At 42.5% G+C, this 15,137-nt stretch overlaps 1 protein-coding gene across 5 annotated transcripts in view; it reads left to right on the plus strand.

Moving 5' to 3' along the window:
• The first annotated feature begins 2,001 nt into the window (after nt 1-2,001).
• Nucleotides 2,002-15,137, plus strand: part of mast4 (microtubule associated serine/threonine kinase family member 4) — a 76,834-nt gene continuing 63,698 nt past the window's right edge. For 4 of the 5 annotated variants that reach the window (XM_041059218.1, XM_041059220.1, XM_041059221.1 and 1 more), the window contains exon 1: nt 2,002-2,787. In XM_041059218.1, the coding sequence (XP_040915152.1) occupies nt 2,542-2,787 (246 nt within the window). In that variant the 5' untranslated portion in view covers nt 2,002-2,541. Of the gene's footprint in view, nt 2,788-12,405; nt 12,427-15,137 lie in introns of those variants that run through there. The other variant, XM_041059223.1, reaches the window with a different exon arrangement.

Here is a 15,137-nt window from a genome sequence, read left to right on the forward strand (position 1 = left end):
TAAATCAGTTGCATTACATTTCATGTTCATGTGTTCAGAAGCAGAGACACTGTAGTATAACAGCAGTGACAGGCAGCTATGCTGAGGCTGTGTATTGGAAATGGCGAGTAAACACGCAGGCCAGCAGTTTACACCAGATCTGTCTGAATGTCAACACGTTCTGTCAGGTGCTGACACGTCACATTGTCAACACTCAGTCAAGAACACGCCGTGCATTATGGCCCGGCACTCAGGAGTCTGTTTACTCTGTGGAGTTTAGTGTACCGTGACATAATGTGATAGACAGTGATTATAAAAGGAGGAAGCTTTTGAAGTTTGCTGCATGTGAAACTCAGGCTGAACAGGAAGTCTAGAAAGCAGTGTGTGTTGCTGACTGTAAACTTGTGTGTGTGCGCGTGTGTGTGTGTAAGCCTTTCTTTAAATGTTAATAGATTTCATGATCACAAAAAAATGGAAATTGCATGTGCACCATACTACAGGTAGAGTCCTGACTGACTGATGAGCTGAAAGTGAAGCTAACTGATGCCTGCGAAGCAGAAGAGACAATAAAAAGTCACTGAAATGCTTCTAGCTTGAAATTTGTATGGTCTGAAATGTCATTAAGAAATGTCAGTGGAAGTCGAGACAGGAGCTGGAACACTGAGAGCATCTTCAGATAAAACTGTGCGTCTTCTGGGCAGAAAGAGAGCTGGTCCATCAACCGAGTGACAGGATTTATGTGGTGGAAATCTTGAGCAAACACTGGCGGCCAGAAAGATGTTCTCTGGGCGTAGCTGCTAACATCATACATGGGTGTAGTCCTGTAGCAATAAAAGTCAGTAATGACACATTCACTGGTGGTTTGGGGATCCTCCATGACTATACTCTTTAAAAAAAAATAATAATAAAGATGATTGAATGGGTGAAAGCTACAAACAATATTTTTCTCATGGAAATTCTTCATGCTTGTTGTATTTGAATGTGTTTATGAGCTTTATGAAAAATAGTGATTAAAAAAAACTCATCTCATGGTTGTGGTGCCTTCCCTCTCCTTAATGTCATTTGTTGTAGCTGCAGATATTTGTACAAGTGGGCCCTCTAGTGGGCCCTCTGCGTGGTGCGGGGATACTATGGCACAGCTGGTATACAGTATCCAGAGGGAAAACACGATCAAGTTAAGACAAACAGGTTCTTAGAAGATACAGCTGTGTAATCTGAGGGTGTGCTGGTGAACGCAGATATGTTAATGCAAGCAGCTTCTGCTCTGGGAAGTGTCTAAGTCAGTGGGGAAAAACATTGCTGAGAAAACAAAGCCATAGATATGATCCGGGTGCTGTGAGTAGTAGGAGCATATTCCAAAGAACAGGTGCTGTCTATTAAGAAGATAAACAAATCACCTCAAGCAAACACCATCTCTGATTTGCTGAAGGTTGAAACAGGTAAAAGACAGAGTGGACAGAGAGCACAGACATTTTATTTAGCACCATCATTCAGTTTTCTGCTTCTCTGCTTCATGCAGTCCTACACATTCACTCCTGGATGTGGCCAGTGACTCTTGTACTTTGTCTTTTGTCTGAATGGTGCTATTTAAATGAACGTGCCTTTGAGAAGAAAAGGTCTGTCTCCATAGAATGTCCTGCTAAAATATTTGTATTTTCTGTAAAATAAAATATCATGAAACTCTCTGACTGCAGTTCAGCTGGAGTCAGTGGTGGAAAGTGACCAATTGCATCTAAAGTCCCATACATAAAGGGCTGTTTTCAGTTTAACCTGCTGTAGGAGGAAAACGTCCCACCTTACCCACCCACCCCACATCTGAGACATCTGAGACGTGAAGGCTAAAATAAGACCACAGTCTTTTGATCAGTTTCACTGCCGGGATGGACAAAATTCAGTGTGCACACTCTTCTTAAATGTGTAATGAAAACTTAATCACTAATGACTCTAATAACCACAGCAGCGTGTATTTACTTCACAGGCCAAACATCGGATGTGTTAAAAGTGGAACGGGCCTAATGGGGCCCGCAGATACCGGGCCGTGGACTCCTCTGAGCACTGCTCCCATCACCGTCCTCACCGAGGGACGAGTGGACTGGCTGTACATCATAAAGACGGTTAGAGCCGTGTCGTCGTGATCGGTGATCTGATTGGTCCGCCCTCGCACGTAGTGGGCGGGGTTTATTTTGGGCACCAGGCTCCAACTTGTGCGTTATTATGCGTGAAGGCAGCGACAGTGTGGGCTCGCGCCGCTCCGAGCGACACGAACGCACGAGACTAGGTGACTTTTAAATGAAGTGGAGACCTCAGCCTCGCGGGGAGACTATCGATACGTATTCTAATCGATATCGCTGACTTTCCACAGCGTCGTGACTTTTTTGTTTGTTTGTTTTTACTCGTGTCACAAAATTGGTGTCCTTTTACGGGCTCGCGACTGATAATGAACCCGCCGGACTGCACAGGTGTGTTGACAGGTTAATCAGCGGTTAATCACCTTTTTTGTTTTGACGCTCGCCTCTTCATGGAGTTGTCTCGGCTCAGAAATCGGTGATTTCGGTTCACGTAATGGAGCGGCAGCGTTTCTTGGCGTCTGCAAGCGGCGAGAGTCGGTCCTCGTCCTCGGGCTCGGACACGCTGTCCGAGAGCGAGGACATCTCGGCGGTACTGGAGATCAAAGTTTCTGGGGACGGAGACGACGGCAACAGCTCGGACTCCGAAGGTGTCAACGAAGTGGGGGACGACAGAAACCCGGAGTATGGCAAGGAGACGCCGGGGGATGAAGAGTGTGAGGAAGGAGAAGAAGACGAAAAGGTAAACACACCGCAGACCACTTTAAGACACCGGAGGTGACTTAAGCCGGGGAAGATGTAAATGTGACTGGTCTTACGTTCATATAATAAAAATAAAAGAGTGCATAGTGTCAGAGTTAAACGGAGTCGTGTCAGCAAAGCACTTGTGAAGTCATTAATTTTGACTCTGCTGTCAGATTATTTGTAAACAGCCACCTGCACCAGCTGAGCTCACAGTCTCAGTATAAGTGTGACTCCTTTTACGGGTCCCACTCATCATGCAGCCTTGAGTGTTTCAGGATTGTATGTGCACTGACTGCGCTGCTCTGTCTCATTCAGCCACCGCCTGGTTGGATGTAGACCCACTCACTTGCCACTGCAGTGGCTCACTTCAGCCCCAGTTTGTCCCCAGTTTGCCTGTAGCCGAGCTGCAGCCTTTGAGAGGAGACTGCAGCCGCTGTGGTGTTTATTCAGGAAACAGATGGAGAAAATGAGGAAGGCAAACTTCATGTCTCAGCCTTTTATCTTATGTAGACATGGATGATTCTTCACCCTGGTTTTACTGACCCGGCTGAGAACGGTGCAGCCTGATGCATGCAGGGGTGTGTTTGAGATTTCAAGCGCTTGTCAGACCTGTAAAGCTTTTCATCACGCAGTTTGACTTTAAGCTGTAGGTGTGGTTGGCTGACATCCCTTTCGATCGATGTCCAATATAAGCAGTGGGAAAATACAGAAAAATTGTGCAATGTTGTCCATCCATTACTTCACACTTGTTGATTCACAAAGCCCCAAGGCAGTACAGCAGTGGATAGACCAGGCCCCCGTCATGAAACACATGAAAACTGAATTTTGAAATGCACAGACCTGCAGACCGGGTCCAGGTTGCATTTCCTATGTGAACTGAAAATGGAATAATAAAAGTAACTTCATTAATGGTTGTTCCTTTCTTCATGCCAGGTTATATCAGAATTTTGGAAACATATCAGACTCTCCAACATGCACCGACATCCCCTGGAACATGCCCCCGGGGTGGCGTCATGTTTGCTAACTGTGGTGCTTAACTAATTTGGCTTGGCAACAGTTTGATAATCCTCCAGCTCAACAGAGCTGAGAGACACACAACGGCAAAGACGAGTGTTTGGGCTTGTATTTTATTTCCCCTCCCCTTAGTGACCTAAGAATGTTTGAAATGATATTTGTCCCAACAGTTGTTTTACTAAAATTGCACCAACTTTAATTAGACTTTTTTTTTAAAGCTTGCCTGCACTTGTTTTGAAGCAGTGTGACGGGCACTGGACGAACCCTGTGGCCTTTTTTTTATCTTGATCCCTTTGAAATGTCAGTGTGAAGTTAATTTAAAACCGGCGGCCTCTCTTACGCTGGCTACGGAGGAGATGTAATTTGAACTGTAGATGCCAAAAAGCAGGTCAGATAACCTGTCAGTGAAAAGCAGCAGCAGTGGAATTACAGTAGGGTTAATCAGGGAACTCTGACCTTTGACCTTTGACCTATGTGTTTTTGCGGCGGGGTTAAACAAGGAAAGGCTTCGGAGAACTCGCATGACGTCACCTCCCCACACTGACCGGATCAGTTACCGCTGTGTTTCCAGACTTAGCACCGTGTAGTGTTTCAAGGAGTGCGCTGCTTTCTACAGAGCCCCGTCTTCACGAAATCTCAGTGCCGTTGCATCTTTGTCCATCCCAGACACCTAAATCAGCCCGGTGCTGTGGGCTGTGACAGAAAACATGATGAACAGGATGAGATTATCCCACGTATAATCCTGTCTTTAGTGCATAAGATAAAATAACAGACATAGATTAAAACAGGAAGCACAGAGTCCAGATTTGTAAAGAGATTTTGCTTCAAGCTCACTGGATGTGAACTGTCACTGTCAATTATGTCATTACAAGTCTGAGATTATTAGAGTATTAGCAGCAGTTGCACCTGCTTTTGTTCTGTCCAAATATAAGGACAGTGACTTTATAGTGACTTTACTGCAGGCTTGTATAAAAGGCCCAAGCATAATGCCCAGTTTTTGTTTTTGTTGTGTGCTACTGTCAGCATTACTTTTTTTTAGTTTCCCATTCTGATGATTTAGGGCTCCAAAGTGACCTTAAATTTCTTGTTTCAACAGTCCAGAACCCAAACATATTTAATTTACTATCGTTGTTGCAGCTCTAGACATTATTGAAAGCTAAAGTTAAACACAGAGGGATTGACTCTGTGTGCTGAGATAGGAATTTCACAAAAGCCTCCTGTGAAACACACATTTGAACATTTCTGTGCTTTAACTTCATGTAAGACTGTAAGAATTATTACAAACTTGTACTTGAGTATAACACAGTGAGTCTGACTCACTGCTCTCCAGGCTATGTGATCCGTCAGTGTGTTAATCATTGTATTCCTTATCGTTAAACGTCCTTCTGCTTTTACATCTCATAATCATAAATCTTGTATTCCGTATTTTATTTATACCTCCCATGTTGTGACAGCATAGTACAAAAATTATTGCTGCTGCAGTAACAAATGTGTTTCCCACAGAGGATCATTAAAGATCAGTCTTATCCTGTGGATTTCAGCCTTAAATGTCAGACTGTTCGAAACTGTATTCTCACTAACGTGTGATAAGTAAGAAAAGCTTGACGTGGGCTGGTCATTTTGGCATAAATCAGCAAGCATCTTGCAACAAAAGACGACAGATTATTCCTTTTTTTTTATTATGGATTATTGTACCTTTCCCTGTTCTTCCCACATGCTTGGCTTTCTCTGTCAGTCTTGGCAGCGACTGCAGATGTTGGTGTGGTAGTTGCTTGACAGTTAGGAGGATTATCTTCAGTACACAGTGTTAGCACCAACATAAACTGAACGACTTCCTCAGTGATGGGGTAAGATGCAAAATGTGAAGTGTCATGCACTGCTCGTGCCTGCCCCGCTAAAGAACACAAAGTGATCCTAAAGTGGCTGTATTTTCATACGCACAACGCACCGAATGACGATGTGAGAATAATATGACGGCGTTAAAGGGGGAGAAGAAGTTTTAAAACCTCGCTGTACACTACCTGCACTACCAGAGACCCAAAAGCCAAATGAAAAAGAGAGTCAGTATTGGACTTACATTCACCGTTTGGTTAGTAACACAAGTCTGAAAGCTTGATAATGTTGCTTCGTAACTGCTGGGTGTGTAAATAAACTGCTTGCCAACAACGTCACCGCGTCAGCTTAAAAGGTGGTGATATGTCAGAGTTGTTTTCACAGCTTTCTTTCTGCTGCCCCCCAAGATTTAAACATGAGTTCATCCTGTGAGGGGAGTTAGAACTAATTTCAGGCAGGTACTGTGGTTTTTCCATCAAATTTATTGTGCATTAAAGAAGGTTCATTTTCTTCTGACCCTCTTTTTATCCATTATTCCTTTTCAGTGACGTTGAATTTATTGCACTGAATTTACAGCCGTTCATCTTTATTTGCCCCTCCCACACTGGCAGCTGCTGTCAACTGTTAGATTCAACCCTGTGTGTGTGTGTGTGTGTGTGTATTACACTGAATGATATACTGTATGGAGCCAAATCATTAACAACAGGACTGTACCGACCAAATAACAAATTACTTCTCTATAAGCAAAGTCAATATTGTTGGATGGCTGTAAAATAAATAAATAAATAAAATAATATAAATAAATAAATAAAACAAACAGCCCACATACGTAGATTTAAGAAAATAAAATGACTTCACTAAAATGAAATATCTTTCTCGCCACTTCCCCGCGGAGCAGTTTGGTTTGACTCCTCGTCAGTGAGTAATGAGTTTGTTCAGGACTAACCATGTGTGACACTTGGCACTCAGCAAACTGCATTAACTGGAAGATTAAAACAACTAGAAAGCTTTGTTGATTTGGAGCTGCTCTGTTTAGGTTAGCAGAACACTCATTCATCTCAGGAGAGACATGTTCATTTGGTCTGTGTTTAGCACGCAGCGACCGCTTCCGAAGAGAGATTTGTTTGTTTAACAAATGTATGAGGAAGAAAAATCATTTTTATGAGACAAATGGAGGCTGACAAACGTTCGGGGCAGGGACGGAAGTCATTTTAGATTCGTGTTTAATACACTTAACTATCATAACCTTTCTCTAGTTTGAATTATTTCAACTTTGGCATTTTTGGAATGGTGGGAGTTTCATGTCAAAGCCAAAGCTTTGATCATGAAAATAATTTCCTCTGTAAGTTTATCTACCTCCACTACCTCTGCTGTTTCGTGACCATTTGCTTTAAAAATCAGAAGTGCGACCCCTGTAAGATCAGACCGGTTTTATTCTGTCCCAATGTGGCTGAACATTGTAAACAGTTGTCAGGTTAAAGTTGGCCACTGAGCTTGGTTATGTTTGTTCATCTTATGTAATGGATTGACTTGTGACTTGTAAGACAAATTCATTTTATTTGTCATGTTATCATGACAAAAAGCACTTTTCAAGTATCTGCAAGTTGTTTTTTTATACATTAGTGAAAGTGATGACTCTTCTTTGAGAAAATCTTACTGTGAGTTGTGTTTATGATGCTTATAGTGCATCCAGAGCTGGGGCAAGAAAAAACAAGTTTACAAGCTAAAGCCAGCTGCTTAGCTGTACTTACTTGTGGGCAGGGCGGCTGTGTTCAGTGACTCAGCTGGCACACAGGGATGTCACTGCTCAGTGAGTGTTGTTATCTTAAGCATGTATCCTGTGTTTTTCCGTGGATAGTGATGTTAGGGCCATGGGAAAATACATGTGAACGTGACAAGTGGACTAAGAGCTTGATGATGCAGCTGAAGGTGTTTTATTGGGAATTCTCGATTAATTCCCAATTTTAAACAAACAAATTACCTTTCTGCCATCCTTCTCAATCTGACATAACATTGATTGATTGGTAAATTGGTTTGTTCCACTGGGGGCCTTGTCGCTGAAGTTGGAACGGCGACTGTCACGCATTGGTTGTTCCTTGTGTATCAATATTTGCTTCAGTTTGACAATGTTTAACTCTCTCTCCGTGCAGCGGTTCTAACCCTGTGCTGTGCCCCTAAATAAGCAGCCATTTATTTAAGCAGGCAGCCAGTCAGGGTGATTAGAGGGGACATCCAGTGTCAGTGTAGGCTTTGGGTCTAAGAGGATTAACACAATCTGGTTAGGACTCTTTTCTCTCCAACTGTGGACTGTGTCTTTCCAGGAGTCATCTTTGATTTTTGATTTCCCTCCGTCCTGTCTTTTGTGTGCATGCGTGCACCTCTGGATTTAATCGACCCGTCTGTGGCGACTGAGCGTTCAAGGCGATACAGGAGCTTAAGTTTGTTGGTACCTAAACAGAATGTCTCTAGGTCGGAATTGGACTGTAGGTCAGTGTGCATCATCGGAGGGAAGCAAGGTAAGAGACTCCATTAGCTCATAAGTATCAGCAGTTTCAGCAAAAGCTCAAATCAGATTTCTGAGAAAAATAAAAACAGGTTTGTTTCAGGATCATTGCTGAATCAGAGGCACACAGACAACCCTAGTGGTCATGCGGTCACACAATTCTTTTGAGATTTGTTCTGCTCATATTTTTACTCGACTTCCTTTTTTCACGGTGGAATTCCCAGTTGCACATCATGACCAGTATGCAATAACTTGTTCCCTGGCCTAAGGCCTACCGGTGCATCAGATTTTATGGAATGTTTCTGATTTGAGTTGTGATTATACAGTGAGTCTGAAGGGCACTGTGCTTAACTTCAGGAAATCTTGACTTTCTAGGTGGAAGACATCACGCAGGGTTTTATTTCTTACATTGCTGAAGTTAATAAATCTCATCGTGGTTAAATGTATGAAATGGGAGAAGGAAAGAACCACTGTAGATCATGTCAACACAGGAAACTGAATTCCCCTGGGGGAGGACAGAGAGTTCAAATACTCAAAACCTAAGATTTTCTTTAGATAATGAAGGGATAGTGATCGTGTAAGGAGAAAAATGAAGTGTCCATCGGATGAGTGAAATGTGGAGTGCCCCGTGGAGAGTTTTCATCACAGAAGAGTTATTTGGATTTGAACTGTGAAACTTTTAAGTGTTCCCGTTTTCCTCATGAGAAAGATCCTCAGTGCAGAGAGCAAGGGAAGAGAGATTCAGGCCAGACTGGAATTCGGGGAGAGTTGAAGAAGACAGATGTTGGGTGACAAGGTCGGCCAGAACTCTGCTACAGTTGACCCTGAGAAAAAGAGCCATGAGCATGTTCTCTGTCTCAACCGTTTACTGAGCACCGTTCGCAGAGATGTCAGCGTGGTATGAAATGGCCATCGCATTATGTAATCACATCATGTGTTTGTTTGTGGAGTTATGTAGGCGGGAAGAAAGGAAAGAGGAAAAAATGTCTTGGTTTTCAGTGTTTACAGAGTCAGCAACAACAACCCTTCTCTTATACATTCCTTCAAACGGCTGACAGTTTGCACAGCAATTGTCCAATCATAGCGTGGCGACCGTAGTTAGACATGACTGTTTCTCCACAAGCTGAATCAGTGAGCATGGGGCTGCAGTAAGATGCTTCACTCCGTGTGGTGGTGGATGTGGAACTATGTTACTTGGTGAGGTTATAGGTTATGGTTAAAAAAAAAAAAAAAAAAACTAACTTGCTCCACACTGCAATGCAAGAACAGTGCTGTTTCTCTATCTCTTTGTCTTCTGAATGGCTCATCCTCCAGTGAGGGTGCTGGCTTTTCGCCTCAGGCATTGCAGCTTTAGCCTCAGTCCTTCAGCATGATATCATATGTGTTCATCAATTGCATAACTGTGGCCCCTTTCATAATGCGCTTCTTTTAAAACGAGTCAGCCGGAAAATGAAAAATTCAGCAACCAGCCGACTCACGGAGCTAACGCTGGCTGAATTAGCTGCTTAGCTACAGCTGATAAAATCTGAGGACTTTGCAAGAGATTAAAAAAAAAACCTGATAGAACCAAACTGATATGGACAAACCGTTTCACGCAGAGTGGCGGATTTCAAAGATTATTTGTGATAAATTCAAGCAGCTGTGCTCAGATTAGCTGATTATAGAGGGATAGGATGCCTCTCTCAGAAGAGGCTGTGATTATCTCGTTGAACCGTCAGTAACGTTTGACCCTTTAATCTCATGCAAACTTGTTTATAATTTTCAGCATGGGGAGGAGGCTTCAACGGAAAAGAAGGCAATTTGCTGGCAGGGCTCGTAATTTATATTTATTGTTAGACTCATTACTTAGTCAGCGATACGGAAAATTGCTTTGAACATTACGGAATGAAAAATGTGAATTACTGAAATTGAATCTCCTGGTTGAAGGATGACATTTCAGTTCGTGACACAGTGAAGTACAAACTGTGATGAAGTGAGATGATGTAAAAAGCACCAATCTTCCGTCTGTGGTGTGTTTCTAAATGCAACGTGGGAAGCTGGCAGGCTTTAAAAGCTGCGTTTTGTAATTTTTGCCTTGTAGACCGGAGAGCGTTGAGACTTCTTTACGAAATTTATTTCTCAATGAAAACCAAACCCTCAGTGATTTGGGTGTGTGTGTGTGTGTGTGACATGCACATGAGTGAAAAGTGATGATTACCAGTGCATGTTATTCTCAGTTGTTGGGTAGGAAAGGATATGACAGAGAAACAATGGCAGGGATCGCGATGACTGAAACAAAGGAGAGCGGTGACTGGAAAGAGCTAAGGAGTAATGCCTATTGATGTATGGGGTCTCTCTTCCTGTTTTACTGAAAACGTGTACTCATTGTGTCTTAGCAACCGCCAACAGACACTAATAACAATTTGTTCCCGCTCATAAAAGGTTCCTTTCATCCGTCTCAGTGAAATGATAAACAACACTTCAACACAAATCCTTCAAATGGAATTAATATCGTGTGACGTGAATACGTTTGCTAATTCTTCCTTTGTACTGCTGCTTTACTTTTTTTTTTTTTTTTTTTTAATGTGGAAATCATGACCCAACCCACTTCGTCTTTGTAATGCAGAACCATGCCAGCCAGTGAAGTATACCATAATATGTCTAATGTGATGTTAGCAAGAAAATTGAGGAAAACACTGAAATTGAAATCGTTAATCCTGCGTTGTTGCTTGCACTTGTGTTGTTTTCATAGCCAAGCCCAGTGGTCTCGTAGCATAGACCACATACAAGTATGTGAATGCCACAGAGTTTTCCTTGGCCGGCACTGTTGGAGTATTTATTTCTTGACCTCGGGGACAGTTTCCCTGTGTGCAGTCTTGCTCTTTCATTCTTGCATTAGCCTGTGTGGGATATACAGCTCTTCCTGCTGTTCGGGCCTTTTGTTTGTCAGCTTGTTTGGGTAGCTGTGTATGCTTGTGTATATACCGGTACAGAAAAAGTGTCTCATCTCTGCAGCTTCAGTGTCTTTTCCTGCCTCCAGTGCGTTTAGTCTTTGTTTGTTCTTGGCTGGTAAAGGTCGACAGCAGGAGTAAAACCTCTGAGTGTTTGCTTTGCTTTCTGCAGGTCAAGCTGGAACTGTTCCTTTCCTCTGTGCAGCACTCATGGTTTGGCGTATACCCTTCATACTATAGTAACTTTTATTTTTTTCTGTTTCTTTGTTTTTCTCTACCATCTCTTGCACATTTTCTGACTTAGTTCCCCTTTTTTTCTGTGCTTGGCTCTTAACTTGTCCTTATGTCCACTGATTCTTTAATACAGTAACATCTGATGGTTCACCGGCAGCCTAGAGTTATCTGAAGTCAGTGATTAGTAACGCTAGTGTAGTGAATATTTTTCTAATAACAATAATTAAATGACAGTGTGAAAGGTGTCACTTGTAGTAATGAACCTGCAGAGAATTATCACCTGAACCTGCAGCATCTCCCGGCTTTACGGAGATTTATGGCGAATCTCGACTCTTTGTTTATCTGCCTACCCGCAGCTGTGCCGTTCACGCTCACTCTCACTGCTTTTGTAGAACTGTTTTCGACTCCAGCAGGCAGCTGCTTTCCACTGTTCGCAACTCGCCGGTGAACGTGGAGGAGCAACTATCAGCCAAAGTAGGTAGAGACCAAACAGAGACAAAAGAGAATGAGTAATAGTGTTGCTCAGTAACTGTTAGATGTGCTAACAGGTAAATGTTTTCATCATATCAACTCAGAAGTGATGATATGTCAGTGTTGTTTTCACGACTTGTTATTGCAGGTTTAGTGTATTGATGAGAAATATTAAGAGGGAGTGAGGGTGTTTGGTTTCAGTCTAAACGGATGCTGTGGGTAGGAAGGTACCGTAGACCACAAGGGCATCAGGATATCAGATTGTACAATCTCACATACAATCAAAGTAACAGGGTTGTTTTGTAAATGTTAGACTCAATAGTCTCCACAGAAATGATGATGGTGTGTTAGCAGATAAATAAAAATGTACTAATATAGAAACAAATCCTCTTTTTGTCTCACAGTCCACATAGGTTAAAGTTGCCTCACCTTTCAGTTGGTAAACACAACCGACTTTGCGTGCTGTTCAGTCCACCGTCTTTGTTTCACTTGTTTGCCGTCTGTTCTTTGCTTTGACAACACAGGATTGTTGGTACTGTCCACTGTGTGTGAAGCTGAGGGTGGAAAAGAGGATGGAGGAGGGAGGACGGGAGGGGCAGGTCAGGTTTGATCTTGCTCACAGGAGCTCTGCCGCGGGGAGAGAGGAATGGTGGTAGGTGAAAGGGCACCGGCTGCTGCCAAAACTGCGAACGTGTGTGCTGCCCGCTGTGCACACAGAAAGCAGGCTGTGATTGGCTCACTGCGGTGTTTTCTGTGTAATCAGGTAGGCATTTAAAGGGGCTTACACCCACTCCTAAAATCAATGCAGATGTTCTGGACCAGCAGAAATTTGATTAATATCCTTTAACAGCGGAGCTTGCCGCGCAGCTGTGTCATGATGCAATACGCATTGAACTGGCGGTGTCGGCTTACTGATCGACCAGATGATCATTCGTTATTGGCTGATAACGATGTCGAAGCTCGGCCGACCAAAAAAAATCAGAAACTCTGGCCAGCGTTGGCAGCCCTCCACACTTTCCACAGGCTCAGATTTCTGCTTCGTGGTGCATCAACCATGTCAGGAGAATAAAGGCGAAAGGTTGCACGGATTACAAAGCTCACAGAGTTGTGTTTGTTTGTTTGTTGTGCTTTTTGTGTTCTGCATGCTGCCTTACTAGTTATTCTGAGTACACAGTAACATGTTTCTCCTCACAAATCCCGGTTTTTTATTTCAGAACATTGATTATTGGATATTCAATGTTTGCACAGTCAAGTGAAAACAAATGTCAGACTAAAAGACATCGCACCCCTCCCAACTTCAGACTTTGACCCACTGCACTGAGATACTGATAGCTGATTATCTTACTTCCTTTTATGAGTTGAAAGTTATCTGCCGCTAATAGTTAATGAGGTCTGATCTTCCTGTTAAACAACCAACACAGTCAAAACAGAAACAACATAACCTTACTCCTCTTGCCTTGTGTCATTGTTGCTGGCAAACCCAACACAAAAGGCACAAATAAAAATACTGCAAATAATTTCTCTTGCGCAGCCTCGAAGGAAGGAAGATGGTGAAAGGCGATGGAGGCTGAAATATATTGAGAAATACAGTACGTCTATAAAAAAGACTCTAACTTCCTTTGAGATGTAGAAACTTTACACATGACGGACCTGCAGTCGTTTGACAGAGCTGCATCAGGTCATAGCGCATGCACCGTGTGTCATTATGGTCTGTGGTGTTCGGGCGTTGAGGTCGAAATGACCTGTTTGTCTGTCACCAGATGCTTCTGGCTCTAAACAATGATGCAGGAGTTTTCCACTGAGTGTTTCACAGCATAACTCTAAGCTGCTTACAGAGGCACTGCTTAGTTATTATCTGTTTGCTTTAAATGACATAACCATCTGTTCATTCCTTATTTCACTGTGATTAATATTGATATTTCTGCCTTTAAACACCTGGAGACAGTCGCACCAGCTGTTCATGCCTTCAGACTTTGTTTAGTTATCATGTGAGCTTTTACTCAGTGAGGATTTACAGTTTACACCACACAAACGAGGTCTTATGTACAGATAAATATAATTTATATCTATAGAAATAAACTGTATATATATAAACTGTATCTGTTGCACCTGACAAAACTAACATTTGCTTGCTAATACCTGAACCGTGTCATTGTTTAAGTAATTTTTAAAATAAAAAATGTCAAAACTTACAAATTCCAGCCTCTCACGTGTGAAAATGTGAGGTTTTACTTGGTTTGTCTGTGATATTAAACCACATTTCTTTGGATTTTGGACTCATGTTCAAACAAAATGTGACACTTGAAAATTCAGAAGGTGATTTATATAAAGCAGTGAAACTCAGTCCTGAGCTTAAGATGTAACAGAGCCTGTGCTGTAATTGTTTGTGGAGGAGCACTGAGACAGGAAGCCAGTGGCTGCAGAACAGATCAGCGTTTGCACAACACGACAGTCATTTTATTCCTCTGGATAATATTCATTCATTTATTTGTTTCCCACTTATTGGCTCGTGCACTTTCATATATTTCACATTATCGTTTGAAACAAGATGAACATTTTGGTATCGCAGCTCTCCGTCTCTGCCTCAGCAGCGTTTATTGGCTTAACATTAGGCGGTGGGTGTGTGGTGGTGTTTTTTTTTCTGGGGCCTAACTAGTCACAGTACAGTGTTTAAGCAAGGCTGAATTTCTGTTGGACAGTGAATTCAGTGGACTAGTTGTATAAAGATTTAAATTTTTGGTTTTGTTTCCCCATTGTGGGACTAATAAAGGTGCGTCGTTTCTGGTTTGTCTGCTCATGTTCTTCAGTGTTCTGCACGGAAAATGTTTATGCTCTGTCTTTTATTGTCATCTCTACAGCACACGATTATATAATAAAACAAACGTCTTCTGTGAATACTTACAGTATATTTAAAACATCCATTCCAAATGAAATGTGACCATGCGCTGTACCGTCTGTGCTACCTCAGTATAAATAGAATTGATGTCTGTGTTTAGACATAGCTGAGACGTAGATAATGGACGTTCCACCGTCCTGTTAACGGCTCCCTGTTTCCTCACCCTTCTTCATGTGCTCAGTCAGAGGACTGTCGATATGTGCGGCGATATCCCGCCTTACCATCTATCTGTGTTTCAGGAAAACAATGAACAACACTGTTCCGACATGTTAGGGTCATGAGATCGTGATGTTTGAGCTTTCGGCGGCGCTGCAGACGATCTGTTGTCCCATGATTGTTTGATCTTAAGTTTCAGGCTTTAGCTCTGATGACAGATACACACAGAAATCTTGAAACTGATTTCTGAAGAAACATTTACTGTACTGTGTCACTCTTACTCTACATCTGCAGCCTCTGAGAGGCCAAGC

The sequence above is a fragment of the Toxotes jaculatrix genome, chromosome 16 (assembly GCF_017976425.1).
Source record: "Toxotes jaculatrix isolate fToxJac2 chromosome 16, fToxJac2.pri, whole genome shotgun sequence".
NCBI lineage: Eukaryota > Metazoa > Chordata > Actinopteri > Toxotidae > Toxotes > Toxotes jaculatrix.